Source organism: Chamaea fasciata, unplaced genomic scaffold (assembly GCF_029207755.1).
Source record: "Chamaea fasciata isolate MVZ Bird 193981 ecotype frontalis unplaced genomic scaffold, bChaFas1.0.hap1 SCAF_2, whole genome shotgun sequence".
Classification (NCBI taxonomy): domain Eukaryota; kingdom Metazoa; phylum Chordata; class Aves; order Passeriformes; family Sylviidae; genus Chamaea; species Chamaea fasciata.
Genome location: NW_027094087.1, coordinates 106,149,393 through 106,177,372, shown reverse-complemented (window position 1 = coordinate 106,177,372; position 27,980 = coordinate 106,149,393). Strand labels below are relative to the sequence as shown.

The 27,980-nt window shown below is 35.2% G+C and overlaps 1 protein-coding gene across 11 annotated transcripts in view; it reads left to right on the top strand.

Moving 5' to 3' along the window:
* DMD (dystrophin) overlaps nucleotides 1-27,980 on the top strand; it is a 990,047-nt gene that overhangs the window by 587,935 nt on the left and 374,132 nt on the right. For all 11 annotated transcript variants that reach the window (XM_066176982.1, XM_066176984.1, XM_066176989.1 and 8 more), the window contains 3 exons: nucleotides 12,099-12,274; nucleotides 22,965-23,112; nucleotides 25,178-25,327. In XM_066176982.1, coding sequence (XP_066033079.1) covers nucleotides 12,099-12,274; nucleotides 22,965-23,112; nucleotides 25,178-25,327 — 474 coding nt within the window. The remainder of the gene's footprint in view (nucleotides 1-12,098; nucleotides 12,275-22,964; nucleotides 23,113-25,177; nucleotides 25,328-27,980) is intronic.

Here is a 27,980-nt window from a genome sequence, read left to right as displayed (position 1 = left end):
ATTATGGGAATATGTAAATCAGATATCTCTTGAGTAGCAACACTGGTATGCTTAGGAAAGCATTTGAATTAATAAAAGATCAGACCCCAATGCTATAATTATGCTCTGAAGAAGGAATAAGATGGATCCATAGGCTAAGATACTGGAGAAAATAAAGTGTAGCAGGGATCAAGAAACACCCCAGTGTTTGTTGTAGGGAGTAAAGCCAGTCTGCTTAAATTAATATGGCTCAGTTGGGACAGAAACCCTCCTCTCAGCACTAAAAGAGCTAAAGCTGCAGCTCTTAGGAATCTAAAGTTGATGGAGATATGAAAGGCAAGGGAAGGTCCAGCAAGATCTAAACAGAGGAAGAATGAAGTGATAGCTGCTAACAAATGGTTGGTTTGTCTTCTCTTCCTTGCCCACTGGCATTCTACCAAAGGCTTGAGGCAAATGCTGTCTTAATGGAGACAGGAGGAGGAGAAGCAGAGGTAGACTAATTAATTCTGGCTACCAGAATCCTCTGATTCTAGGGATTTTGGGGTCTATCTTAAGTTCAGGTCCGTTGACCTTGTGCTGTATGATCCTTCCAGCACTGGGCAGGAAAATAACTTTGTTGCTATAATCAGATTTCATCCTTTTCTTCTTGAAAATTTTGAGTGTTTCTTCTGGTTTGGTTTATTTTGTTCTGGTTTTGACCTAACTGAAATCTCAGGCAATATTTTAGTTTTATCTCAGTTATGTCATTGAACCAATACCCATGGTTTGTTCCTGTTGTATTGCAAGGCCATAATGCAATGATGTATTACAGGTAAAGGGTTAAGTGGGGCTGTCGATGATACCTAATACCATTTTACTTGCTTTGCACTTGAAGCTCCTGTACAGAAGTAGTTGCAAGCCTAAACTGATATTTCCTCTTGCCTATCACAGTAATTTTCCACAACTGGGAAGCCACTTTTTTAGGCTTCATATTTCTTAGGATATGTTTATTCCTTTATAACTTCCTACAGGTGCAGCCAAGTCAGTATGCTCTGACTACTAGTCCAAGTCTTTTTTCCATTGTTTTCTTACAAATAGGCAGAATGATATCACTAGTAGGGTTTTTTTTTATTTTTTTTCTGGGATGTGACTAATTTTTTACTTTTCACAGAGTAAAAAATATCCAGAAATGTTTCTTGTATCTGTCAAAAATATATATTTTAAATATTATAAAGAAGAACCAACACACAAGGATTTTCTGATTGGAAACATGTATGGACAATTTTAATTGTCTTGAAAATAAAGTGTAAAAGATATGGATGAAAATTCCAACAGAGTGGGTTATACAAATATATTTCATACAAATATAAAACCATATTTGTATATTATTCAAATACTTGAAGGGGGAGATATCTGCAGCAACTTATCTTAAAGGGAGGCGATAAATGACCAATACTAGAGGATCAAAATGTATAGCTTGTTCAGTATTTCCAATCTGCTACTTTCATGTGATGGTTTGGGACTTTTTCCATATCTGAAAGCACTGACAAATAACAATCTACAAATTTCAAAAGAAAGACATAATATATATACAGCCTTAACATAATGTTTGAAAAGAAAACAGGGCGCTGAGGCACATGTGTTTATTCCAGTGCTGCTGAGTTAATGAATAGAGATAACACTTTCCAGGTATAGATTCCATAGGAAAGCAAATTGAAGTTTTGTAGATTTTGATACACAGAAGGGTATATAGAAAATAACTTGAGTTATGCAAGGGTCAGATAGTTCTGTAAGAATCAGGAAAATCTGTTGTTTCTCAACACAACAAAAGGTGTTGTAACTGTCTTTTTTTAAATCAAAAAGAAGCAAAATGAATTGGTTTACATGTGGCAGAAAAAATTAAAAACTACACTTCACATTGAGTTGTATTAAAATCACTTATTTAGCTAAAAATGTTGTGATATTAAGATAAACCCAGCAGTATTACTGATGTCCTTGAAAACTTAAGAATAGGCTATGTTTGAAGAAACTAGGCCATGTTCTTTTTAATATAATGGGACCCATTATATGAGTAGTTTGATTTGTGATAGATGAAAAAAATCAAAGGTGGAGAATGCATTTTTTTCTTATGGTTTACATTGTTTGCTCTGTTAAAGCTTTGCAGAGCAGGTAAAATATCAAAATGTTTCTAATATCAGAAATTGCAAATAAACATGGTTATCAAGTTAGGCCATAATTATTCTGAGTAGAGGTAAATTAAGAAGTTATTTGACTGAGTATCTTCTTCATATTTTGATGCTACATCAGTATGGAAATTAATATATTACAGTGCCATTCAGTGGTGTGTGCTGAAAAATCAGTGTGTAGGTTTTTGGACTCAGAGTTGAATTTTATGTGTTTAACCTGAAGCATTACAGTTAGCATGCAGTAGCAGCAGAGTTTTTTCAGGAAAAAAGGTCTCTTTTTCTCCCTGCAGTATTTCTAAGTCAGTTCTAAAATTAAATTGAATTAATATACTAATAAGAAGTAAACGTGTAATTTGGGCTAGAAACACCAAATAGACCTCTGGCCATGTACTTCACAGTTCAATTCCAAAGTGACTTTCATCATAATTTTGTGTCACATTAGAAAGAGACAAGAAATATGAATTTAAAGGAATATAGCCCATTTTAACAATTACATCTCACTGGAAAAAATGGGAAAGTGATGTTCTTTTTTTCTTTTTTCTTTTTTTGATTATTATTAATCTGGTGAATATCTTTTTAAAACCACAAGGATTTAGCATGATTGCAAAGTACCAGCATTTGAAGACAATACTGTTGATCTAAATACTTTTAAAGATTATTAAATTGCTGAGGTTAACTCTCACCTGAAGCAATAATATATATTTTTTTTCAATGTTTCTAAGCCACAGAGTGTTTTTGTGGTGAGTTGGCCCTGGCTGGACACTAGCTGGCCACCAAAGCTACTCTGTCATTCCCCTTCTCAGCTGGACAGGGAGGAATAAAATACAATGAAAGGTTCATGGGTCAGATAAGTCTGCAGGGAGAGATCACTCACCAGTTGCCATCATGGGCAAAACAGACACAGCTTGAGGAAATAATTGTATTTATCACCAATTAAATCAGAGCAGGCTAATGAGAAGCAAACCCAAGTCTTAAAACAGCTTCACTCCACCCTCTCTCCTTCTTAGGTTTCTCTGCACTCCTGAGCTCTGTAAATCTCCACCTCCAGCCATACAAATGGGTGGGGAATGGGGATTCTGATTAGTGCAGAACTTGTTCTCTCTGCTGCTCCTTCCTCCTCAGAGGGAGTGCTTCTCACACCCTTTTCATCCCAGGATGGGGTCATTCCCACAGTGTGCAGTTCAGGAACAGATTGTTCCAGGATGAAGACACAGGTGCTGCCAGCCAGCCTGCTCCAGCAAGGGCTCCTCTCTCCATGGGCCACTGGTCCTGACAGGACCCTGCTCCAGCAAAGACTTCCTGCCACAGCCACAGCCATTTTTTGGGCTCTGGAGTGGGATCCTCCATGGGCAGCAGGGGTACAGCTGCCTCACCATGGTCTGCACCTTGGGCTGCAGAGGAATCTCAGCTCTGGTGCCTGGAGCACCTGCTTCCCCTCCTTCTGCACTGACCTTGGAGCCTGCAGGGCTGTTTCTCTCACATATTCTCACTCCTCGCTCCCACTTCATTTACACTGGATTTCATTCCCCTTCTTAACACAGAGGTTCTCCTGCTGATGCATCAGCCTTGGCCACGAGCTGGTCCATCTTGGAGATGAAGTGGAGATGAATTTGGAATTATATTTGATAGCAGCACAGGTAGCAGTGACAAGAATCTGGAATTACTGTAGCAGCCTGAGGTGTGAAGTTACTAAGACATTGAAACATAGTAGACTATTGCTGTTTAAAGGCCAGCAGCATAGACTACAGAATTTGTGTAGGTAAAATAATGAAATTTCCACTTTTATGACTTGTCTTCTACAGGAGAGGTTTCTCTCTTTCTAGAGACAAGAGGCACAGTCAAGGGATAAAATCTGGAAGAGATTAAAACTTTCAAATAAATCTGGAACTCTTGCAGATTTAGAAGCTTTTGGCAGAGTATAAGAAGTTGTATATCCCCATTTTGTTTGTTATAATATACAATTGTGGGGTAGCATTATCCCCAACTTTCTTTGTCTGTACTTTCAGTCATAAGTAGTATAAAATACATCTAGGGAATACATCTGGCCCTCATATCTTCCTAACTAAACAGCACCAAAATAAAGAAAAATAAGAAGTAATACAGTAAGCAGCATGGAACAGTAGTTTTCTAAGGCTCTCCAACAAAGCAATTTGCATACCAAATCAAGCAAAATGTTTATATTCTTTATCAGCTTTTTTATATAAACTGTAGCTTAAGCCACAAATAATTCTATTTATATTTTTAAGTGAGAATGAAATCTTCTTTTTATTTTACAGTATTTATTGTATGTTTAGAAAACAGGTCTGCAGCAATTTTCCTTGGGTTTCTCATTTACAGCTGATACACAAAATGAGTAATACTGACAACATAAACCAAGGTCTGCTTTATAGGGAGAATCTGCCAAGAGCCTACTGTCACCTCTTTCAAATGCTGTTCCTGAACAGAGTTGATACCAATTTTCAAGCCATTATAATTCCTATAATTTATGCTAAGAAGAAAACACTTTGCTGCAAATTATTGTCAACTCCTTAGCAAACATTGACTTTTTTCACTGTTTTTCACCTTTTCCATCTCCATCAGCTGTCCTGAATTTTCATAAGAATAATAACACAATCACCAACATAATGCACACCAAAGAACAAGGATTTCGTAGCTGTTTGACACAAAACAGTTAGGAAGCGTAGTATACTCTTTGTTGATTGTTTTAATCCTAACAAAGTGCCAGTAATGTGTCTCCACATTAAATCACTGGGGTTTAACTGCCTAGAAAATTAATTTCTTCCTTATTTCTAATTGAATATTGAACAGAGGTACATACTCTTAATGGGAAAATTCATTCTGGTAACCAAATGCTAGCAAATTGTTTTGGGGATAGTTTTCCACCAGATGTTTTCACAGTTCTCTGATTTATATTGTTGCATCTGAGTAGGCACTCTTATGTCAACCTTATGGTTTTATGTGATTTAAGGCAGAAGAGAAATTTATGTAAATGGCTGAAGATTAGAACATAAATGTTGAATTTAGGACTACAGTTTTCTTAAAGAGGTGCGTAGTACCTTTAAGTGCTTTTTGAATCTGTACCTTATACTGCATGAAGGAGAAGCAATACATTATTTATCTCAAAACATTTTCTGACCATTAATTTTTCTGACAGAAATGAGCTTTTTTGTGGTATTTCTTCATGTTGCTGCAGGGCTTTTCCATAACAATAAATTTTTGTTAAGTACGTTTGTCTACCACAATGAAAAGAGGAAAGTGTTCCCATGATTTCTCATAGAATAGTTTCTGATTAAGTTTATCAGTAAAATGCTATTTTTGTCAATGACAAGTGGAAATAAGGTTGCAGAAAGAACCATGTGATATATGGTCAAGTTAACTGAGAAATAACAAATAAAGCAAATTTGTGTATTCAGGTATTCTCTTTTGTACATGGGTAAGGCTTCTGATTGATCTTTAATTTGCATAATATGGGAAGAGAAATCAAACTTAAAATGGATTTACTTAAAATTCTCATCCACTCAATTTTTTTTGTGTGTTTTAATTTGTATTAGGAATCTATCTGAACAAAGAATTTGTCTTTTTTCACATTGCTTAATCAGTTGTCATGAGCATAGTGAAAGGCATCAGGATAAAAGGTGGCAATTAGAAATTTGATGATGTGATGTGATGTAGTGTATTTGAAATTACTTGGTGAATTCTTTAATCAATTGTACAAGTTACTTCTCTTTGTCTACAGAATTTTAATTCTGCTTTTTCGGGGAAAACCAGCATAAACTGTAATTAACTCTTCATAATATTGGTGATGGTTGTTTAAGCAAATGTGTAGGATTACTATCATAATATAGATCTTGAATAGTTAACAAGCATCCATTAAAAAAGACCAAAATACTACTGATGCTTCAATTAAAAAGTCCTAAAAACCCAAAGCTCCATAACTTTTTATGTTAATATACTGTTTATGCAGTAGAGGCTGAAAACTAAGGGGATGCAACTTACTTTAGAGTCTCTGCCCCATTAAATTGTCTTAAACTAAGTTATTTTTCATATTTACATACTTTTATGCAGCAGATAAAACTGTGTGCTATAGGAAGGGATTTAACAAAATATGGGAATTTTGTTAGTTTTATTTGTTCATGGCAAGTTAAGGCTACAGGCAGCAGTCTAAAAAGAAAGCACAGTCAGAGCTTTAAGAAGAGAATCAAATATCAATAAGAAACCATTTTGATGAGCATATTGTTCACATTAATTTTATTATTTAGGTAAAATACCCTGAATCAACAGGGATACCTTGCTGCTTTTGAAAGGCATGTGTTACAAGATAATTCACAAAGCATCAGCCTGGCCCACATGAAGTAGAGGCATCTTTAGGTATCTTAAATTGTTCTTTACTGGACTTTGCTACACAAAAATGTCTCCAAAGTGCTTGTGCACAGTTGTGTAGAAATCTGTGCAGTGTAACCCTTAGATGTCATTAATCTGAGCATCATTGTAGGTGCTGTTAACAACCTGACTTCAAAGCACATACTAGTTGTCCATATCCAGGAGAAAGTTCCTTTGGCTCCTTGAATGATGCAGGTTTTTAAAAATAAATGTATTGGGAAAGAATTATTAAAGAAAAAAGAGTTGTATAATTTTGAAAGCAAACTTAAATGGGCAGAAGCCCAAAAGCATAAAGATGGCAACTCCAAAATGAAAAGTATTTTGCTTTGCAGTGATTTGCAGCAAGCTTGTGAATAGGACTAGCTCTGAGATCCCCTGTAAAGCATTTTTTAGTTAATCTAAATCCACAACCTTTGGTTGTAGTTAAGGGAAGGTAATCCACAGCACTGATAAGCAGAGGGTTTAAAAAAAAATAAAGGAAGAAATAAAATTACAACCAATAATAGAGTCCCTGAAAATTTCAAATGAAAATAATAAAAGGAAAAGCAGCATGGGAAGGAAAATAGATGAGAGGGAAGACAGATGTATTTTACTGTTAGGTATTCCCTCAGAAAGGCTAAGGGAATTGGGATTGTTCAGCCTGGAGAAGAGAAGGCTTCTGAGTGACCTTTTTGTGGCCTTTCAGTACCTGAAGGGAACTTAAAAGAGAGCTGAAGAGGAATTTTTTTCCAACAGTATGTAGTGACAAGACATGGGGGGATGGCTTCAAACTGAGACTAGGTTGAGATTGGATATGAGAAAGAGATTCTATTCTGTGAGGGTGGCGAGGCACTGGCACAGTTGGCCAGAGAAGCTGTGGATGCCCCATCCCTGGAAGTGTCCAAGGCCAGGTTTGATGGGGCTTTGAGCAACCTGATGTAGGGCAGGATGTCACTGCCCATGGCAAGGGATTGGAACTAGTTAATCTTTAAGGTATCTTCCAGTTGAAGCCATGCCATGATTTTTGCTCTCTCTCCTTTATATTCCTGCTCTGTCTCCTTTTTGGGGGATTCCTACTCCTAAGATTCCTAAGAAAAACATAAATTCATCATAAAGCAGCAGTTCTTCTGCTGTCATTAGGCAGTTGTTTCTAGAAAGTACAAATAAAAACTAAAATTAATACCAGTAGTGAACTAGGCCAGGGTTTTCAGGCTGATTGTGGGCAAGTCCCCTATTGCAGAGACAGCTTTTTTGACTTTGATGAATATTTTGCCCTGTGCTTATTCTTTTTTTTTTCTTTTCCACTTGGAAATTTTCTGAAGGACCATGTATAATTCTTCATTTTATTTAAATCTTGGAAAATAAAAACAAAGTGATTTATTCAAAGATGCATCATATGAATGTTTTGGCAGTTTAATGTTATCCTAAATTAGTTGAAATCATTATCGAAGTGTAAATTCCTCTGTATGAGAGTAGAAGTCTTTTAATATACTTTTTCTGCAATTTTTAATCTGAGAGATTATTTAAACATTAATTTAGTGGTTGGCCATTTCCTACTTATACTTGGGAATCACAAGAAAGAAAAATTAAAGTGATGGGTATTTCTAATAGCTTCTGCTTCTCTCAGTAACTAAAAATGCAACATGTTTAAAACAAATAATGCATAAAAGTATCTTATTCAAAATTGTGATTAGTTCTGTGTGTGGAAATATAGAATCAGAGAACAATTTGGGTTGGAAGAGACATTTAAGGATCATCTAGCCCAATGTCCCTGCAATGAGCAGAGACATCTTCCACTAGAGCAGGTCACTCAGAGCCCTGTCCAACCTGATCTTGGGTATTTCCAGAGACACATAAAAATATAACTTTTAATTGAATTTGTTGGCTCACTCTGTTAGGAACTGTATAACTGCAAGTATAAGTATCTCCAGTGGCCTTCTGAGTAAGCTGGGAATCCAAAGGGCAGTGTGCCCTTTAGCTTTGTCATTTCTATATGAAGAGGTGAAAGTTCAAGTGAAGGTGCCTGCAACATTCACAGTCAGTACTCCTTCTTAACCATAAGCCATAAGGCCATGGGAGGCAAGTTGTGCCTTCAGGCAGGTGGGTGGTAAGGGTGGAGGTGGATGTTAGTAGGAAACTATAGCTGCTGGCAAACTTTAGATACTAATATAAGTGGTGAAAAGCATCCTTGTGGTAATACCTCTGGGATGAGCGTGTGAAAATGTGGCTTTGAAATTTAAAACAGTTAAAAAACTTTTGTTCTCTTCATAAAAAAAATCTTTTTAAAAAAATGATAATGTCTTCATGGGAGGCTGTGCTTTGTGGAGTATCCATTACCAACAAAAATCTTTTTCATGAGCTGTGGAATCCAGATGAACTTCATCAGCACGTGTTTCTGTCTAACCATGTGAAAAGTGTTAAATGCTTAGAGTACTTGGGGGAAAAAAAATCATCTCAGATTGAGTTGGTGATCTGAAATCAGATAGCCAGAAGGCCTCTCATGTTCTGGTGAAAGTTCACACGTCTCCTTCCTATGCATCCTTTGCAAGGCTTCCATTCCAGAATTAGGGATCTTGAGTTCTAAGACCACCTCTGCCATTGAGCTAGCTTTTTTTTTTTTTAACTTTGTAAGGCCTATTACATAATATTTCAGAGGATAAATGAGAAAATTTCTTTTGTTTGACTTTGTGTCAATTGAAATAAGTGTGGAAATCATGTACAAGTTGCTCTTTAGTGCTTGTGTATGCTGGAGGAGGGAGAAAACCTAATTTAAGATGCTGTAAGCACAGGCAAAAGGCTCAGAGTGTTTGAATGAGCTTTGACTTAACATTTCACTTTATAGTACTTTACTGACTGGTTGTTGTTTCTGTCATTTAGAAAAGTGGATGCATAGACAACAAGTAATTTCTACAAATTTTGCTTCTAAAACCTCCAGAGTTCCAGAAGTAGAACTTCCCTTCTTTGTTCTCCTTCCTTTGATCTCCTATTCCAAATGAATGGGCCTCTGCATAGAAGTAGAAGCTTTGTTCTGAGTTATTTTTTCAGTAAGTGGTATGGATCTTGACTTCACACAGGTGCATGCAGTAGCAAAAAAGTCTCAAGTGCCTTGCAGGAAATAAGCCACTTACTCTTTTTTTTTTTCTCAAACTATATATTGTTATGACTTACCCATGTAATGCTCCCTACTGCACATTGCAAAGGTTCTAGTGCTAAAATCAATGTGAAATACAGTGAATATATGCAAAAACTGGGTACTCATTTTAAGCTGGGCATTGCCAAAAGAGAAATGTGGAGAGACTAATTCAGACTTGCAAGAGTAAACAATATTTGCATTTAGACAAATGACCTAGCCATTGCTACTATTTATGTCTAATAGTGAAATCATGTGCCTGAAAATAACAGTCAAAAGTTGGGCCAGGTACTGTTGTTATTAATGTGCATCTCAGAAAGAAAAGAACATCTTATACCTCAAAGTAAGAGGCATTTATGTGTCTATTCTGGCTCTTGGAAAATCTTGCAGTTTCTTCTACAAAGGTGTCTTAAAAACCTTACACATTCCACAGGCAAAGCAAAGTGTACTGGAACACTGTGGGCAGCAAGGTGCTTGAGGAAACATGGCTGGACTGTCACATAGCTTACAAAGATCCTGCAGGAAAATGTTTCTCATCCTATCAAAACAAAACAAAAACAGGATGCAGATTACTGTCACATTATGCTCATCACAGCTACAGTGGAGAAACTGTGGAGCTTCAAAATAGTTTGGGAAAAAAAAAAACCTCAAGAAATCAGCAGAACAGTTTTTACTGAGAGGAATCTAAGAAAGGAATAATTTGAGGATGGTGTGTGTGTGTGTCCTGTGACAACCTAAAAAAAACTGTAAGCAAACCAAACAGAAAGTGTAGTAAATATAAGCTGAATCTTAAGAGTACAAACCTGTGCCTCAGCTATGACTCCTTGTCCAGGACTGTGGGTAAACACCACAACAACCTGCTGACATTTACCCTTGTGCCCCAGGCTCTGCTGCTGTTCGTGCCCAAGCTGTCCCTGTAAAATTTGTGCAAAAGATGAGACAGAGCATTCAACTGACTTAGTGCAATTTAATGAATTAGTAGCTGGCAACTGAGTTTGATCACATTAGAACAAGTAAACTTCCAGTTTGGTTTGTGAACTTCAATCATAACCTCATGACCAAAGATATATAATTAAAAAAACCATAATGAGTAGTTATGTTCATCTTTTACATTCCTGGGAAGTTGTATCCTGCCAGTTGTAACTGTTTCATGGACAAATATTATTTAATGTTAGTACACAGGTTTACTGACTTGCTCTGCAATTTATGCTATGCATTTAGAAAGAGAAAACAAATATATGATTTTTTTCTGGAGTATGATATACTAAAGTATTTTGTTTGCTCCAGAAAAACTAGGTTCAGCATTTTACTTGGAAGCTTTTGTATGTAGATAGGATTGAGACACACTTCCTGAAGTTGTGAAAATCTGTCATAAGTATGAATATCACAGTGTAGACTGTTGATGTTATTTCAGTTGTTTCTGTTTATTTTAGCAGTAAACTGTAGAAAATTATTTTACACTTTTTTGCTTGTACATTCTGAGGAATTCAAGGGAAAAATACTCATGCTCTACTGATGAGTAAAAATGAGAAAATATTGATTATTTATAAGTATGAACTTGCTTCAACAGGCATACAGTGTTACAATCTAAGCTGCAGATTCAGAATTGTGTTGTTTTTAAACATGAGGTAAGGTAGCTACAGGATTACTTCAGGAAAAATTATTTTATCATAAAAGATTTAGAAAAATGTATCGCAGTGAATTTAGTAAAACTTGAGAGTGCCCCATATTGGTTATCTTTTGGTAGTTCTTAATTCTGTGTGTAAGTAGGAACACTGCAATACTTCTTCGAAGTGTAGTTCCCCCAGTCCTGTTTAAAAGAATAAAAAAAGAACCAAACCAACCAAGAAACACCAAACTCCAAACCAAACCTAAAAAACAGCAGGAGCAAGACCAACATCCCCCCACTAAAAAACCCAAAAAAAACTCAAAGCAAAACCAAAAACCAACAAACCAAACAATCAAAACCAAACCAAAAAAACACGACTTTCTAGGCTTCAGCTTCTCACAATTTTAGAAAAAGGTGTTCTTTAATGGAATCAGAAGTTTTACAGTCTCTGCTTTCCTGACATTGATTGTTTGAGTTTATAGCTAATAGGAACTTGACAGATTTTGCAGTTTAAATCTTACAATGCTTTGTAGGCTCTAAGTGTTATATATACCTTTGGGTGCATAGAAGTACAGTTGTTCACAAGTTTTACTTATTAATTGATGTGCACAATATTACTGTAATGCTCTGTAGTAGACAGCAATACAGGAGAGGATAAAAGGCTGCAGAGGTGTACTGAAAGGTACTTGTTACAAAATGATGAGATGTCTTTATGTCTACTCATGTTGGATTTTTCATTTGGAATTCAGAGGAGAGCAAAAACTTTCACCTTTTTTCATCTGGCCAGTATGTGATGAAGCATTTTTTTCATTCTTAACTTCCTTCTGAAGATGTGAATGTGTTGGGTATTTTGCAGGAGCTTCAGGATGGCATTGGGCAGCAGCAAACTGTTGTCAAAACATTGAATGCAACTGGTGAAGAGATTATTGAGCAGTCATCAACAGCAGATGCCAGAGTGCTGAAGCAGCAACTGGAAAGTTTGAATAACCGGTGGAAGGAGATCTGCAGACAGTTGGTAGAGAAAAAGAAGAGGTAGGTTAAAATAGGATAAAAACATTGCGAAATTATTTTTAGTTATTTTCGATTTTATTCTGGCTTGAAATTTCAAAGGAGCTCTCAATGTCTACAGTTATCAAGTATAAAAGGAATTATCAGTAATTAAATTTTATGTTCTATAAATTATTCATACACTCTAATTTGTTTAATTCTTTTCTACCTACCCCCTTCAGTGACCACCACTCCCTTCCATACTTCATATTTTTTTATTTTAACTCCTAATGTTTAAACAAACCAAAAAAGTATACATAACTGCTCAATTTTACAGTAGAACAGTACGGAATTTGCAACTGGTTTATAATCTTTCTGTTTGATTGTGTGTCATTAAAGCTCATCTCTGTAATACTAATATTACCTTCATTGATTTATACAGGTAATCCTAATCTAGTTCATCTATCAAAATCAATGCCATTAACATCTGCATTTCATAGCCTGGATTTAAAAAATGGATTTGTCAATTTAATGTTATTTGTGATCACTTTTAGGTCAACTTGTTTTTCTCATGCAGTCAGAGAAAGATAGAGTGTTTAAATTACAGATAATATAAAAATAATTTTATACCTTTGAAAAGAGAATTTCCAATTTAAAAAAAAAAATGTTGCTGTTAAGATAGGTTTTATTAAAGAACAAGTTCTTAATCTAGATGCTAGGCCTAACTGGAGATGCCATTCTCCTTTAAAATACAGTAGAAAATACAGGTAGAGTTTTCTTCATGCATGTTTGTTTTTGTTTTTGTTTTTTTTTTTAATCCCAGAATATTCCTTATAGAGATACAATAATGAGTGCTGGAGATGTACTGGAAGAACTGGTAGTGTGTAACAAGTTTTTTTTTAACTTTTGATGTTTCACTTATAATTTTTCTGTTCAGAGCCATGGGGACGAAAAAGCTGGGAAAATGTTTATTAGCATCATAAGGGAGTGTCCTTAAGGGTTTTTACTGACTCTAATAATGTTTAAAGTTTTTGGATCATGTTGTCTCTCGTTGGTATAGGCTGCCCGAGAAAGTGGTTGAGTCACCAGGGAATGGTTAAGGTTGGAAGGGAACTTAAAGTTTATTAAGCTCCAACACCGCCCCCCCCCCCGACATAGACAGTGAACCTTCTACTAAATCAGGCTTCTCAGAGCCTCATCCAGCCTGCCTTTGAAAAATTCCGGTGATTTGAACTCCACAATCTCTCTGAACAACCTGTTATCAGTGCCTCACAATTCAGAAGGAAATAATTTCTTCTTAATATCTAATCTAAACATTCTTTTATCTTAAGGCAATTCTCCCTTGTCCTATCACTACGTGTCCTTGGAAAAAGTCCCTTTCCAGCCTTTCCGTAGTTCCCCTTTAGGTACTGAAAAATGCTATAAGGTTTCCCAGTATTTAATTTTATTTAACAGGCATGTAGATATGTCACTTAGGGACATGGTTTAGGGATGGGAGTGCTAGGTTGGTGGTTGGACTCAATGATCCTGAAGGTCTTTTCCAACCAAAATGATTCTGTGTTAAAAGAAAGACATGCAACAAGTAATCTACAGCTGTCAGAAGTTTCAGGGATACTTTAAATAATTCTTTCTACTGTATTTCCAGGTGTTGATGGTACTGTTATTTGTTACTCAAGGGAGTCCTTGGCCTTTATTTGTCACATAAAAAGCTGTTCTTTTGTACATTTGAAACCCATCTGTGTTTCCAAGCATTGACTTGTTATGTAAGTGCAAACACTTACAAAACAATAACACATCTTTTTAACAGCCCTGTAAGCTGCTTTGGCAACACAGAAGAAAGAGATTAGTGGTTGAGCTTTGTCTGAGAATATAAAATATGTTCCTGTTCTGGTTAAGATTGTTATTCTTCATCCCTTCATTTATCAGTAGAAATGTCTAACTGAATATTCCTTTGGCTCAATGCTGTGTTAGAATATTACATGGAATTTCTTGACACATTCTACGTTTTAAAGAAGCCTAGGATTTGTTAAGTGGGAATAATCCAGTTATGTTCCCTAGATGAAGGTTCTTTAATAAACAGTTGCACATGCATTCCTCCTTTTGTTCTGTGTAGTATGTTGACTGATTGGTTTGTTTTCCTCAGGAATGACAGCTTATGTAATTTAGAGGAAAATGATTGCAGAGACCTCAGTTAGTGAACTTTGCATGAATAATAGCATTGCACCAAGAGGAATGCAGATAGTGTTGTGTTAAACTGATATAAATGTTCCTGGTGTACTTTACGTGCATCAAGATGCTTCTGTTCACCTCCCAGTCTTCTTGTCTGTGTCAGAGCCAGGGAATGCTTTTCCTCCCAGCTCTTGGAAACACATCCTACCCTAGCTTCTGCCACCACACATGTGGTGTCTTGTTTTGTTTTCTTCTTTTCACTCTTCTAGAGTGGATTTTCAAAGGAAAGAAGCCTACTTGACAGGAAAAAGTGTTGTGTTCTAAGTAGGTCTCAATTATTGATGAACCCGGGCATGAAAAGGCCACAGGCTTATCAGCTGCACAGTCTTTATATAGCCATGGTGTCATGGGATTTTCATAGCTCTTATACTTTGACATCTTTTAGTTTTTCATTATTTGTTCTCATTTGGTTTTGGGTACAGTCAGATTCTCTCTTTGTAAGACTTGAAGTCCATGTAATCCAAAATGCTTTTATTTATCCATAAGATCTAAGCATAAGGCAAACAAAATTTGAAGGAAGTGGCCTCTACTTCCAGTCCAAAGAGCTAATATATCATGGTATTGACCAATGCATGTGTTGGTACTATGTCAAATTCATTTAAGTGTATCAGTAGAATATAAATTACAATAAATAAGGGTCAGTTGAAATATTTTGATTTATCTTTTTCAGAATGGCTTTAATGTACTATATAATATACTATATACATACACACACACACACATATATATATATCTTTAAGCACTGGTGAAGTCAGAATTCTTATACTGTGACTCACATAAGTTTTAATAGTCCTTTTATTTTTGTCTGTGTTTCCTAAAAATTAAATTTTCATGATTAAAAGAATGTTATTATGAAGGAGATTCTAAGATTTTTAAAGTCAATTTTGAGAATAAGAAAATGGAGGCACATTTTAAAACCTTATTGAATGAAGGTGATACTGAAGGGAGAGCAGACTGGCTATAATGCATTTTCACATAATAATTTCAAAGAAAAATAAAATAGATATTAACATTTAGAACCTTATGTAAATCAGAAAAGAAAACTGACTCTAAACTTTTAATAGGTTTCAAGTTTTATTCTTTGCATTTAATATATTATGCTCTGCTTTAAAGTTCATTCTCAGTAGCTCAGAGTAGTGATCAACTGAAACTTTGTTTCCTATTACATTTTTGCTTAGCAGATCTCAAGATAAAGCGGCAAGAAATTAGCAATTGAATGGATTCCAGAAATGAAATCTGTTAGGGATTTCAGATTCAAGTGTAATGCTGCTAAACATTATTTGGCAAAGAAACTTTATATATTGTAAACTCTGTTTTTGCTATTTGCATACCAAGATGAAAGAAATTCATTTTCATAATCCTGCACAGTTTTACATGGAGCATTGAAGTTTTATGTGGGGCATTGGCAGTTCATTCTAGACGTATTTTTCAATGTGAATTCAAAAATTAGTAGGGGCTGAGGGGAGGAGGGAAGCAATTACAAGAGTAACAGTAAGTGATACAGATATTTTTAAAAGGTGTATGAATGTGCACATAGTTTTCATAAGTAATTTGCAATAAATATTAAGCTACCTGAATAATAAGAATTGTAAACCAGATCAAACCATTATATTCTATAAACTACTGAAACTGATCACAGATTCACTAGATGCTAACATTAATCTCAGTAATAGACTGGCAGTTTTAATGAATAAGAATTATTTGGACTGCAAAAGGTCAACTTAATTAAAAACAGACAAGAAAACAAACGATATCTCAGGACAACTTGAGGAACCTGTACTTGTCTTCAGTAAAAAAGAGCTGGTTTTCAGTTTTAAAAGGTCAGATGCTGATCCCAGGCAAAGCACAGACTTAAAATTGACTTTGAATCTCCTTTCTTTGGTACTGAAGATCAAGAGGTTATGCTTGAGTTATGTTTGCATGGGATGTTATCTTCCACTTGCCTTTATCAAAGAGTTTCAAAGCCATAAAAGTTTGAATTCAGTGTTTAAAGTTTCTGTATCTTGCAGTCTAATCCATCCAGCTAAGAATTAGATGAGAATGTAATTTCAGCACATCTAGTCATTTTATCTTACTGAAAACTTTGAAATAGACCAGGCAGTTGAATAAAGTGGAACTTGATTGAAAGTCTGATACACTGGTAGTTAGCAAATTGGGAATTTAATTGAGTTTTTGTTAACATTTTTCTACAAAAGATGTGTGTTGGAAAAGTTGGGGTTTGTACTCTACTACATCGTTGCTCTGAAACAGAGACTTTGGAGACCACTGGAAGCCACAAAAGCCCTTTGAATAGATTCTACTAAGCCCAGACAAAAGAGGGGAAATACAAAGTGTCTGCATCTCCAACTGAAGTTTGCTCTGCCCTTTCATCCTGTGACACACATCAGACCACATCATGCTGTGTCTGCTCTGAGGCATGCCACTGGGACATCTGAGTTTTGGATGATTTAGGGACGTGGTGGCTTGCCATCAGGGCCATAGTGTGCAGCAAGCCCCAGGGCTGTGGCTGCAGCTTGGCACTGCTCTTTTGGGAGCACCTGGGCCAGGCAGGCATAGCCAAGGGAACCTACATAGCAGGAGAAGCAACATCTCACATAGGAGCTTGAGATGGTGATGGCTCATAAATTAGGCTCTTGAAAGACTTGTAACAGTAGTATTGGTTGGTCTTTTTATTTTTCACTTTTGCTAAAACTTTCTTGTGTAATTTTTGAAAACAGATGCCCAGGAAATAGATTCCTTCAATGTTTCAGAAGTAATCAGTTTGGGGTTTTTTATTCATCACGATCTGACATTTGTTAAAATTGGGTTCAGTTGAATGGAAGAGAATTTTTCATTATTTTAGCTGCAAATACATTTACTATTTTAATGAGTTTGAACCTGCAGACTGCCTGTTCAGATCTCTACCCAAGCGAATTTGAAGTAATTATGGAAAGAATGACAGAACAAAGGCTGTTTACCAGAATACTTCCAAGTACTTTCCTGAATACAAAAATACAAACTTTCTATTCTAAATAAAAATAATTGTTATAAAGTAAATATACTTTTAGATATTTTTCATACAATATTCTTTTTCTTCTATGACACACTAGCTGAAAGTGATTGTTTTCCTTTACTTGAACACTCAGCATATTGAAGGCTGTGATTAGCTTCTAGTTGCAATTTAAAAACTGGTTTAGGATGAAGAGATTATATGACAGTTGTGTCAATAAATATATTTTTTCTTTCCAGCACTTAATTAGCTATATATTGAATTTTTCTGAATTTTCTTTTTTTCACTGTTCAGATTTCTTATAATGAATCACCAGTAAAGAATTACTGGCATATATTTGTATTGTGTTTACAAATAGTTTAGCTAAACTTCTTACTGTTTAGTATTTACATCTAAGTACGTTTTATGAAGTTTATGTGCTATTTTAATTTCACTTATTTAAAGTGAAAAGCATGAGGCATATCTATCCATTCTTTAGAGAAAGAATTATTTTTTTTTTTTTAATTTTGGTGGCCTCTTATATTCTCAGTAGCAGCTACTAAACACATTAATTCCTAATCTTAGACATTTGATAAATACAGAATTGACAGCTGAATGTTAAAAACTGAAAAGGCACAAAAATATTATTGGATTGACAGATGGGAATATGAGTCATAAGTGCAGATCTGTCCTACTCCTATGATTGTATATTTTATTTCTATAGCTGACACCTCCCAAATAAATCCGACATTACTCGTGTGCAGTTACAAACTCCAAACATTTGATGTGTTTCACTAACTATTTACGGGTTCCTATGGTATTGCTCTCACATTGTTGACTATGGAGAAAATCATTGAGCTGCAAAATATATTTCACTTCATCGTGGTTTATTGACACTGCAAATGAAAATACAAGCTTACTGATGGCTGTGAATGTTTATGTAGTAGTTAACAAATATAACTAAGTATTAATGATAGTTTGAAAAACTTTCCATGGGCTTTTGTGGAATACCATAAGAATTTTTTAGACATTCAGTTTAATAATGGCAGGAAAAGAAATCCCTGATCTATCAATTATCATTTATACAAAATGCAAATAGGAAAAATCATTAATTTAATACTTAGTATTAAAAACTGAATATTGATACATTTAATTCTGAATGTATGTAAGATTCCTATAAAAAGATGTGCATTCAGAGTAGTTGATGAAAGGACCATATGAATTTAGAAATACAAACAGAAATCTGCTATGTTTTACTATGTAAAAGACAAAGTAATATGCCTAAGAATAGCAGTTGTGTAGAAGATGAAAAGTTGTATATGAAGTTCTGTGCTTCTCTGCTATAGTTTGAGAATTTTCCATCAAAATGTATTCTATTTCAGGGTTAATTAAATAAACTTTTTGCCAACAGAGAAGGAGTTTGAAAGCTTTTTTGGGAACTTAGGTTGGTTTTGTAGGGATAAGGCAGTAGTATATAACAGCTTGAAGACCTGTGCCAGAGGTGGATCTGCTTGGCTACATAGGGCCAGCTGCTGGAATTGTATCTTATTCCTCAGTCACCTGCTTCTCCAGAAAGTCATACTCCCAACTGGTTTCTCTTGCTCTGTCCATATCTGAGTCAACTGGTGGATCATGTTCCTTAATCCAGCTTCTTTAGGCTTGGATTTGAAAGCCCATACTCACTAAGTAACAACTAACTCTTAATTTTTCATTGCCACCATGATTTTAAACACCTAGAAATTACTTGTGTCTGTTGTTCCAAAAGTAATTATGATGATAGAAATCAGTTTGTTCAAAAGGTATAATCAGTCATTGAGTTAAAACTTTTAATTCAATTAACCGGTTCAGCTAACACAGAACACTCTCTTCTAGTGTCTTGTATAATATGACACTTGTCTTGCAGGATGTTATTTATAATACAAGTAACATTCTAGGAGGTCAAGAAGAGATGGTAAAGTAAATTATAAGGTGCACCTGCATGTCCCGTTAATTGCAATGAACCTTTGAATTCCTTTATTGCATGTTGTTCCTGATTAGAATAAAGAAGTAGATCTGTGGAATATATATGTTTTTCTGAACACTGAAACCCTTCTGTGCATGCACACACACATAAATGTAGTATGTATATCTATATATATATTATCTATATCTATGTATCTATATCTATATACATCTATAAAACATCTCTGAAAGAGTTCCTGAAAAGTCTTAGGTTAAAAACATCCTTATCCTACTGATCAGCATTTAAATTAGTCATAAAAAATTCTTTCCTCCATAACTTGGAAAACTTTTAATGTTTTAAGAGTTGTGGCTCAATTCATAAAGGTGATAAAACTGACTATACTTAAGATGGAAAAGGAGTCTTGCCAATTGCTATCTCTTCTAGGAGACAAGAAATTTTTTTTTTTTGATTTCTCATTCAAAATACTATGCATCTCAATAATTTTGCTCTTGGGTGCATTGAGTTGGATGCTCTGCCTTTTCTGTGCCAGAATTAACGTGTTTAAACTTGGATCTTTCTCAGGTTTATCCTCAGGGTACCATCACATAATGTCTCCACTGAGCTGTGCACTTCACAAATGAGTAGTGAGAGGAAACAAAAAAAAATGGAAGCTGTTGCTGAGAGCTTGGATTCTGGGGTACCTGGTCAGGTTGAGAGACAGAGGTTTTATGATGTGGTTGATGGTGAAACACTGGATGCCTCATTCCCAGATTGCCATAACTGGAGTGGGGAGGTATACTGCCTCAGAAAGATTTGAAGTTGTGCTTCTGCTTTCAGGATTACAGGATGTTAGTTTTTCTTCATTTTTAGAGTTGCAGTGCTGTGGATCTGTGCATAGATTAACATCTGACTCATTTTCACAGAAACAAATGTTTTGATTAGCTGGTTTTAGATGACCTATTTTGGCTTGAGAAGAGCATATGATCTCTCAAGTCATGAACATGAACACTTCTCAGTGAACAACAGTGCATGCTGTAAAGTTGGTTCTTTTTTGCATGACCTGTGCATCCAAACATTAAATTTGTATGTATTGGAAAGGTCCAGAATTTCTGTCTGCATAACAGTACTCCATTAGAGATCCAGAGTTGTAATAAATAGGTATATTAGTACAAGAATTATTCCTGTATCTAGGACCATCAGCATTTTTTTTGGTATTGGTCACATTTCCAGAAATCCTGGGCAAATGGCAGCTCATGAAAATATTCATGCATAATTCCATTAGAAAATCTAAGCCAAGCCAAAGAAAGTAGGGTTGTTAATTCTTTGGCAATTTATGGCATTCATTTTTTTCATGTATTTGTTTGTATAAATGTGTGTATATTTGCATATATGGGTATATCCATAATTTTTATATAAGTGTAAATAATTTTGGAGAATTTTATTGTTTTCACAGTAAATATACTCTCTTATTTTTACCTCTAAAAAAATTTAGTGCTAGTGGCTTATGTTTGTTTAATCTGTAAGCAGATACTGCAGAGTAACTTGTTTCTGAGCTTAAAAAAAAAAAACAAACAGAAAAAACCCCTAGTGTTGGGCTCATATGTCTAGTAAATATTAAAATATACTGTTTTAAGAACAAAAACAAATAAATATGCTGATTTAGAATCCATTCTAGATATAAACCAGGAACTTGATCGAGAACTATATTGAGATCCTGTTCAGAGCTGCAAAAACTTGCCAAACATTTTGATTTATATAAAAATTTAAACCAGCATTTTCATGCTCCAAATGTAGCTATGAATATTGACTTTTATGTGTTGAAAATATACTTTCTCTTTGGTAAAGGAGGCTGAGGGGAGATCTTATCACTCTCTACAATTCCCTGAAATAAGGCTGTAGTGAGGCGAGGGTTGGTCCCTTCCTCCTGGAGACAAGGGATAGGACAATAGAGAATGAGGTCAAGTTGGGCCAAGGGAAGTTTAGGTTGGCTATTGCCATATCCCACTCCTGAAGGCAGGGTAACTGAGGTTCTTGTTAGCAGTAGATCCCTTTGGGCAGATTAGAGCGAGACGACACTCAATGACCAATTGTTTGTGTGTAAACATCAGGTTTACTTTAGAACAATTTGATTGCAGTGGGAAGGAAGTTTGTAGCAATTTTGGTTAATATCTATAGAAACAATATAGAAGTGTGAAGATACCGCTTAAGAAAATTTATAAGGAAAAGAAAGAAAAATAAAGGATACAAGTAGATAGTGCAGAGGAAAGAAAGAAATGTCTATTAGTGGATCATGTGACAAGATTTGATTGTTGCAATTTTGATGCTCATTGGTCAAGGTGATGATCTCAGTCTTGATCCATTTGGGGTGAAGGAAGCCTGCATAACATGAAGTTCAATATGTTCATATTCAGGTGGGAATGTCCAGATACCTCGCCTGGGGAGGGGGCAGTTAAACACTCTCTGCTGCAACATTGCGGATCATGCACAGTTCTCTGATGGAAGGCTCCAGTAATGAGTCTGAGGGCAGTTTGGGTATTTTTGATTGTTTATGACACCTTCTAAAACAGAACAAGTGCCTGTCATACCAGTGTAGATGGGGCAGTTATGCCCCATCAGAAGGGATGAATATCTTCAGGCCTTTGTGTGAGTGTGAATATCCCGATACTGCATGAGCCACTTGTATATGGGAGAAAATTGGCACAATAAAAATATCCCAGTTTGCAGGATGTCCTTTTCATTGCTTATTTTTTATAAGTATTTAATCTTTGATCTTTCCATACAGGTAATTCTCAGTGTGTGAATAAGTTTGGTGGATAAATTATGGGTATTTCATACAAAACATAATATTTCTCCTTAAGAAGGGCCCACTCCAACAGTTAATCCCAAGCATTCACATTCTACCAGTGCTCTTCCCTGCTGTGCTTGAAATTTTTTGCCTGGATCTCTTGATAACTTCAGAAGCTTTTGCACAGAAGTTCACACCTCAGTATATTTTATGCAGTCATAGTGAAAATGAGCAGATAAGTTGTAGATGGAGACAAATGAAGACTAGACATCTAAAGTTAGGTGTTGTGGATCCCATCTTATTCCTACTTATCGACTGCGAATCTTACCTACTTTTTGTGAATCTTAACACCAAACTATATGGCACAGTTACTGAAATATCTTCTTGTTTAATATGTCCAAATGAGTCTGTGTCAGTTTTAGCAGGTTCAGTTTGGTAACACTTGATACTGGAATTCTTAGTTGTCAACACTGGGCTTCCCTGCTGTTACTTCAAACAGAATTTTAGTCTGAATAATTAGCTGCTTTATTTCTGGTGTGCTTGTCTGCTACCTGCCATACGTAATTTGGAAGCTGAGTTTAGTGGTGTTGTAAATTATGCCTTGATCTTTTCTTTTAAAATATATTTAATGCCACCTTAAAAGGATGTTGGTGTTTGCCTGATATTTTTTGTTGTGAAGAAATCTGTGGCCCATTTATAAAAATAATTAGTGTAAATTCTAAGAATTAGTTATCTGTCACACTTCAGTATGGATAAAGACTTCAATATAAAAGAAATTTATAGAAACATTAATTTCACATTTTTATTACAGGATAGAGGAAGAAAAGAATATTTTATCAGAATTTCAAGAGGATTTGAACAAGTTGATTTTATGGTTAGAGGAAGCAGACAGCATAATTCGTATTCCCCTTGAAAAAGGGAATGAAGACCAGTTGAGAGACTGCCTGAGCAAAGTAAAGGTATTGTAAGCTCTATTCTTCATATTTTCTTACTTTATCAATTCTACATTAAAGAAAATTAAAAGCTGTTTTCCAAAATGGTTTCAACATCAAACGAAGCATTCATACAACTTTTTTAGACAAATCAAAGCTGGGAATTTCAAAACCCAGGTGCAAATATATATTGATCATAAAACAAAAAGAGTAATGGAAAATCTACTGAAGCAAAAATATCGTGAAACTAGGAGATTAATTGTTGCCTTTTTCATCCTCATTTCTTAATTCAGAACGTGACTGGTTTATATGTATAGCATTTCTCTATAGGTGTCTTGTTAACATTTAATAGCTTCTCACTTATTAAATGGTATTCAGTATTTCACAAGAGGATCCAGAACTGCATGCATAATTATAAATGTCGACTCATTAAAATATCTCTGCAACATTTTCTAGGCTAAACATCTAGGTGACTTATTTCTAAGAATACTTTGAAAAAACCCATCAGAATATTAAATATTTGTTTTTAAGGGCTGGAATATTTTCATGAATATGTTGGAGTTTGATACTGCTGATATATATTCAACAGAACTTTCTCTGTTTAGTTTTTATAAATCTATTCGGTAGAATGACTATTTTTAATGACTTGTACAATAATAAATTAAACTGTAATTGGAAAATGCATATTGCTTATAGAATATATGCCTAAAGGTTTTCCTTTCCTCTCTTGAGGATAAGGACCTAGTTATCCTTTTTGTAAATCCAAGTTGAACAAATTCAGCTAGTGATGAATAGAGCATTAAAGAATCCGAAGAAAACTTGTCAGTTTGTTCTATCCTCTTCATGACAAAATTTTGAAAAAAACCCAAACCCTAAAGGATTATTTAGTAAAAATCTATCTTCAAGTTTCTTTTTAAATAAAAATAGGATAAATACCATTTTAGGAAATGAAGACTCAACCATATGGTGTGTTTGTCCTGCTGTTTTACAGAAGATGCCATTGAGTTGGTCAGGGAAATTTTGAGCCTCTGTTTTTGAGGATATCACATCCAAGGCAAAGAAATACTTTTAAGGGGTGTTAGATGCATCTTACAGTTCACAGAAGTGATTAAGGGCTTAAGAACTAAATAGATTGTTTAGAACCAGGAAGGCTCCACTCTTCACATACACAAATATTTCCTATGTAGTATTCCCAAGGGATATAAAAACCAAAATGGAAGGTTTCAGCCACTCTTATTTGTCTTGTTTTAACAGTCCACCTTCTTTTGGAGCTGCTCAAAAGGGAATGCATCTTAATGGAGCAAATAATAATGCATTACTTTGCAGCATTGCTCATTTCATACTTACCTTCTTTTGCTAATAATCAAGAACAAACAGGAAAAAACCCCAGAATAATAAAACCCTTGAAGCAACATTAACCTTACTTGATATATTAAGTTACTTCGACAATATAAATTTTCAGTAACAACATATGTGGCTGAGAAAGTGATACATTTTGATGATGCCTTACATTTCCTTTTGGCTTTCTTTTTGGTGTGTTTGTTTGTTTGTTTGTTTCGGGTTTTTAGGGTTTTTTTTGTTTGGTTGATTGGGTTTTTAGTTTTGTGGTTTGTTTGTTTGTTTTGAGGGGTTTGTTTGTTAGTTTTCAGTGAACATACATAAACATTCTGAATTAAGAGGTTAAACTGGAGTAGAGGGCTTGTCACCACATACCATCTGGGTGACTGTTCACAGCCTGGAACATATTAAAACACTTCTCAAAAATGCTTCCTCCATACCATATTACAAGATTATTAAAATTGATATACATTAAGTATTGACTCTCCAGGTCTGGAATTTATGATGTAATAGTAATTAATATCCTGAGAAACCCTGTATTTTGTCACGTGGAACTCTCTTTAGACTTGATTGACCGCACAGTCTCTTTTGGGTTGTTTTTTTTTTTAAGCCTTCTACATTCAGAAAAGCAACAGTTATTTTGTCTTGAATTGAGTTTATTCCTTTGGCTAATACACAAATCAATAAGGGTCAAGATAAGAAAGCTGAAAATCCTACCACAGTTCATCTTAACTGCTGTATTTGTCTGTTCCAGTTAAGAGCTGGAGAGCTGCCGCCCCACAAGGGAATACTGAAACGATTAAATGAAACTGGAGGAATAGCACTTGGAAGTGCATCACTGAACCCAGACAAAAAACATAAGCTGGAGAGTGCGCTGAAGGAGGCTAACCATCGTTTGTTAAAGGTTAGACATATTACTGATATAACTATGATATAAAATTTTAATCTGCATGAATATTTGCATTATATATTTTCTGGTATGTATAATTTTTCTCTGTATGAAGAGACAGTTGTGTGCATAATGAACCTGAGGAAGAAAAATAGGTACCACACACTGCTGTAAGAAACAGTGATACCAAACCAAGACCATTAGTGACTAGAGTGATGATGTTGCATTCAAATATACTCCCTAAATTACAGTTCTTCTACTTAAGAGTGGAATGCACAGCATCATTTTTGTAGCCTGGTGCTTTTGCTGGAACAGCAAATACTCCAGGCTTTCTGACTCAGGTGTGTGAGGTAAATATTTGATTTTCTTTATGGAAACACTTTCCAAATCTCTCCTGTTCCCAATCCCAAGGTGGACACTGCAACCACTGTTTCACATTCCACCACACTTCTTCCAGCCTTGAGCATTCATTTCTGGTTTTTGTGCAGCAAAGTACCACATAATTTGCTTTCTGGGATCTCCATGCAGATTGAAAGAAGGGAGGACTTTGTTCTGTTTTATTGCTGAAATAGCATATTTTTTGTGTTGAAAACTGATGAAAATGAGTAGCAAATCTGGTAAAGAGAGGTAGATAATTTGACTGTTTTCAGGGTAGAAATGATAGAAAATACAGTCCAGAGGACTACCACCCAAGCTATGGATTAGCCTGCCTGGAAATGATCAAGGGAGAATCAGTTGAAGGATTTCTGTTAAGACTGATTGCAAAGTCAGAGTCAGGGACGTTAACCTGTGGTATCTGTTTGTTAAAGTTACCAGGATGATGGGGCAGAAGGGAATAATTCATTGTGCTCCTGGGGGTGGGATGGGGGGAAATGAGAAAATAATCTTCGGAGTACCTTACTGAAATGGCAAGGTAGAGTTTCTAGTCAAGCATAATACATCATGGTTCTTTTGTTTCCATTTCCATAAACACAGTTGAATTTCAAGCACAGACCTGAGAAATAAAAAGGAACTTGATGTGTTATTTTTACTAGTTTCTTCCTAACAGAAGCAGTCTGACAAAGTTCAGAATATTAGCTAATGACTCAGATGAAAGTGGATGATGAAAACTGATCACATTCACAAACTCCAGGTTGGACACATAAAACATTATATCAACGGTTGGACAGAAGTATCTTTTTCTCTACAAATGGGCTTCTTAAATCAATGTATACAGAAAAGTTCAGAACACTTCAAGATCAAAATAGTGTTATCTACTGGCTGAAGGAAGCATGTACATAGCTGAATTTAAGGATGTTGTTAAAACCTTAGCTGTGATTTTATAAAGATAGCAATAATTTTTAGGAAAAAACCTTTTCTTTTATTCAGATTACATAAATATATTTTAAGAAAATCTGCAATTTGTCACCGAATGTAGCATTTTACTGATTAGTAATATACCGAAAAACTTGGAATTTTCATTTTCTGCTGGCTGATGCAAAAACGTTTCAGGTCTCTTGTCACAGTCAGAGCAATCATGAATGTTGTTGAAAGCACTTTGGTTCGAGTGAAATATGGGAAACAAAAACTACTGTTTAGTGAATCATTACAATTTACTAAATTTTATAAGTTATGTCTCATAGATCTAATGTGTCTGGCAAGATAATTATTCTTGGAATTTCTAACTTGAAAAATTTCATTTACTACTAAAAGAGACTAAATCAAGAAAAGTAATCTTCCATTTCAGATCATTACTTACCTGCATCATTTTTATTTCTATTATCTACCCATGAAGATGTGTAAAATTGAGTTCTTACTATCCCTTGGTCTCAGAATGTAAAGAATCTGAAAAATGCAGTGGTTTGGGTTTTTTGTGGGGTTTTATGTCTTTTTTTTTTAATAAACTGAAATTGAATTTGAAAATTACAATACTCAAATCCATATATCTTCTCTGAAGGTGCTCTCTTTTTCTGGTTTTCTGTTTTCTCTGTGATCTTGACAGATGTAGAAAACAAAACAAAGCAAAAAGTTAGAAGATCATTTTGAGGTTCAGTAAGATTTTCCTAATGATACCGAAGGGAAAAATAATTCTTTTTTCTTTGCATATTTTTTGCTGTTACTCATGATTTGTGTAGGAAACCTCAATTATTTGTTTCACTTTCTGCCCTGAAAATATAGGATCTGAATTAAAACTCAAAATCATGGAAAGAAACTCTGGGAGCTTGACAGAGGAAGTTAATGTTCTCTTGGTTCAGCTGTAGCAAGCATTGGAAAAACCCCACAGACATTTACTCTGAGCCAAAGCTCACAGGATGGGCACTTTTATATCAGGCAAACTTCTTAGGTCACCTGAGGATGATTCTGAAGTCAGTGGTTTTGATGAGGATATATTTTCTGTGTTCCTCAAAGCACAGTAGACAAACATTATCAAACAGAAATTTCTCCGGGGCTTTTCTGTCTCCCTACCCCCTTTTAAGAGTGTATCCTTTCATCCTTTGTTTCAAACGGTGTGCTTTGTTGTCTGGCATCCCTGCTAGAAATGAACATGTAACAATCTATCGTTTATGATGATCTCATTTTGCAGGATGATACTGTTTTAAAGATATGAAACATGCATGACAGTTACATAAATAATATTAGATAGGTCCTTATCTGGTGTGCACTAGAGTAATTCTGCTTACTTCAGAGA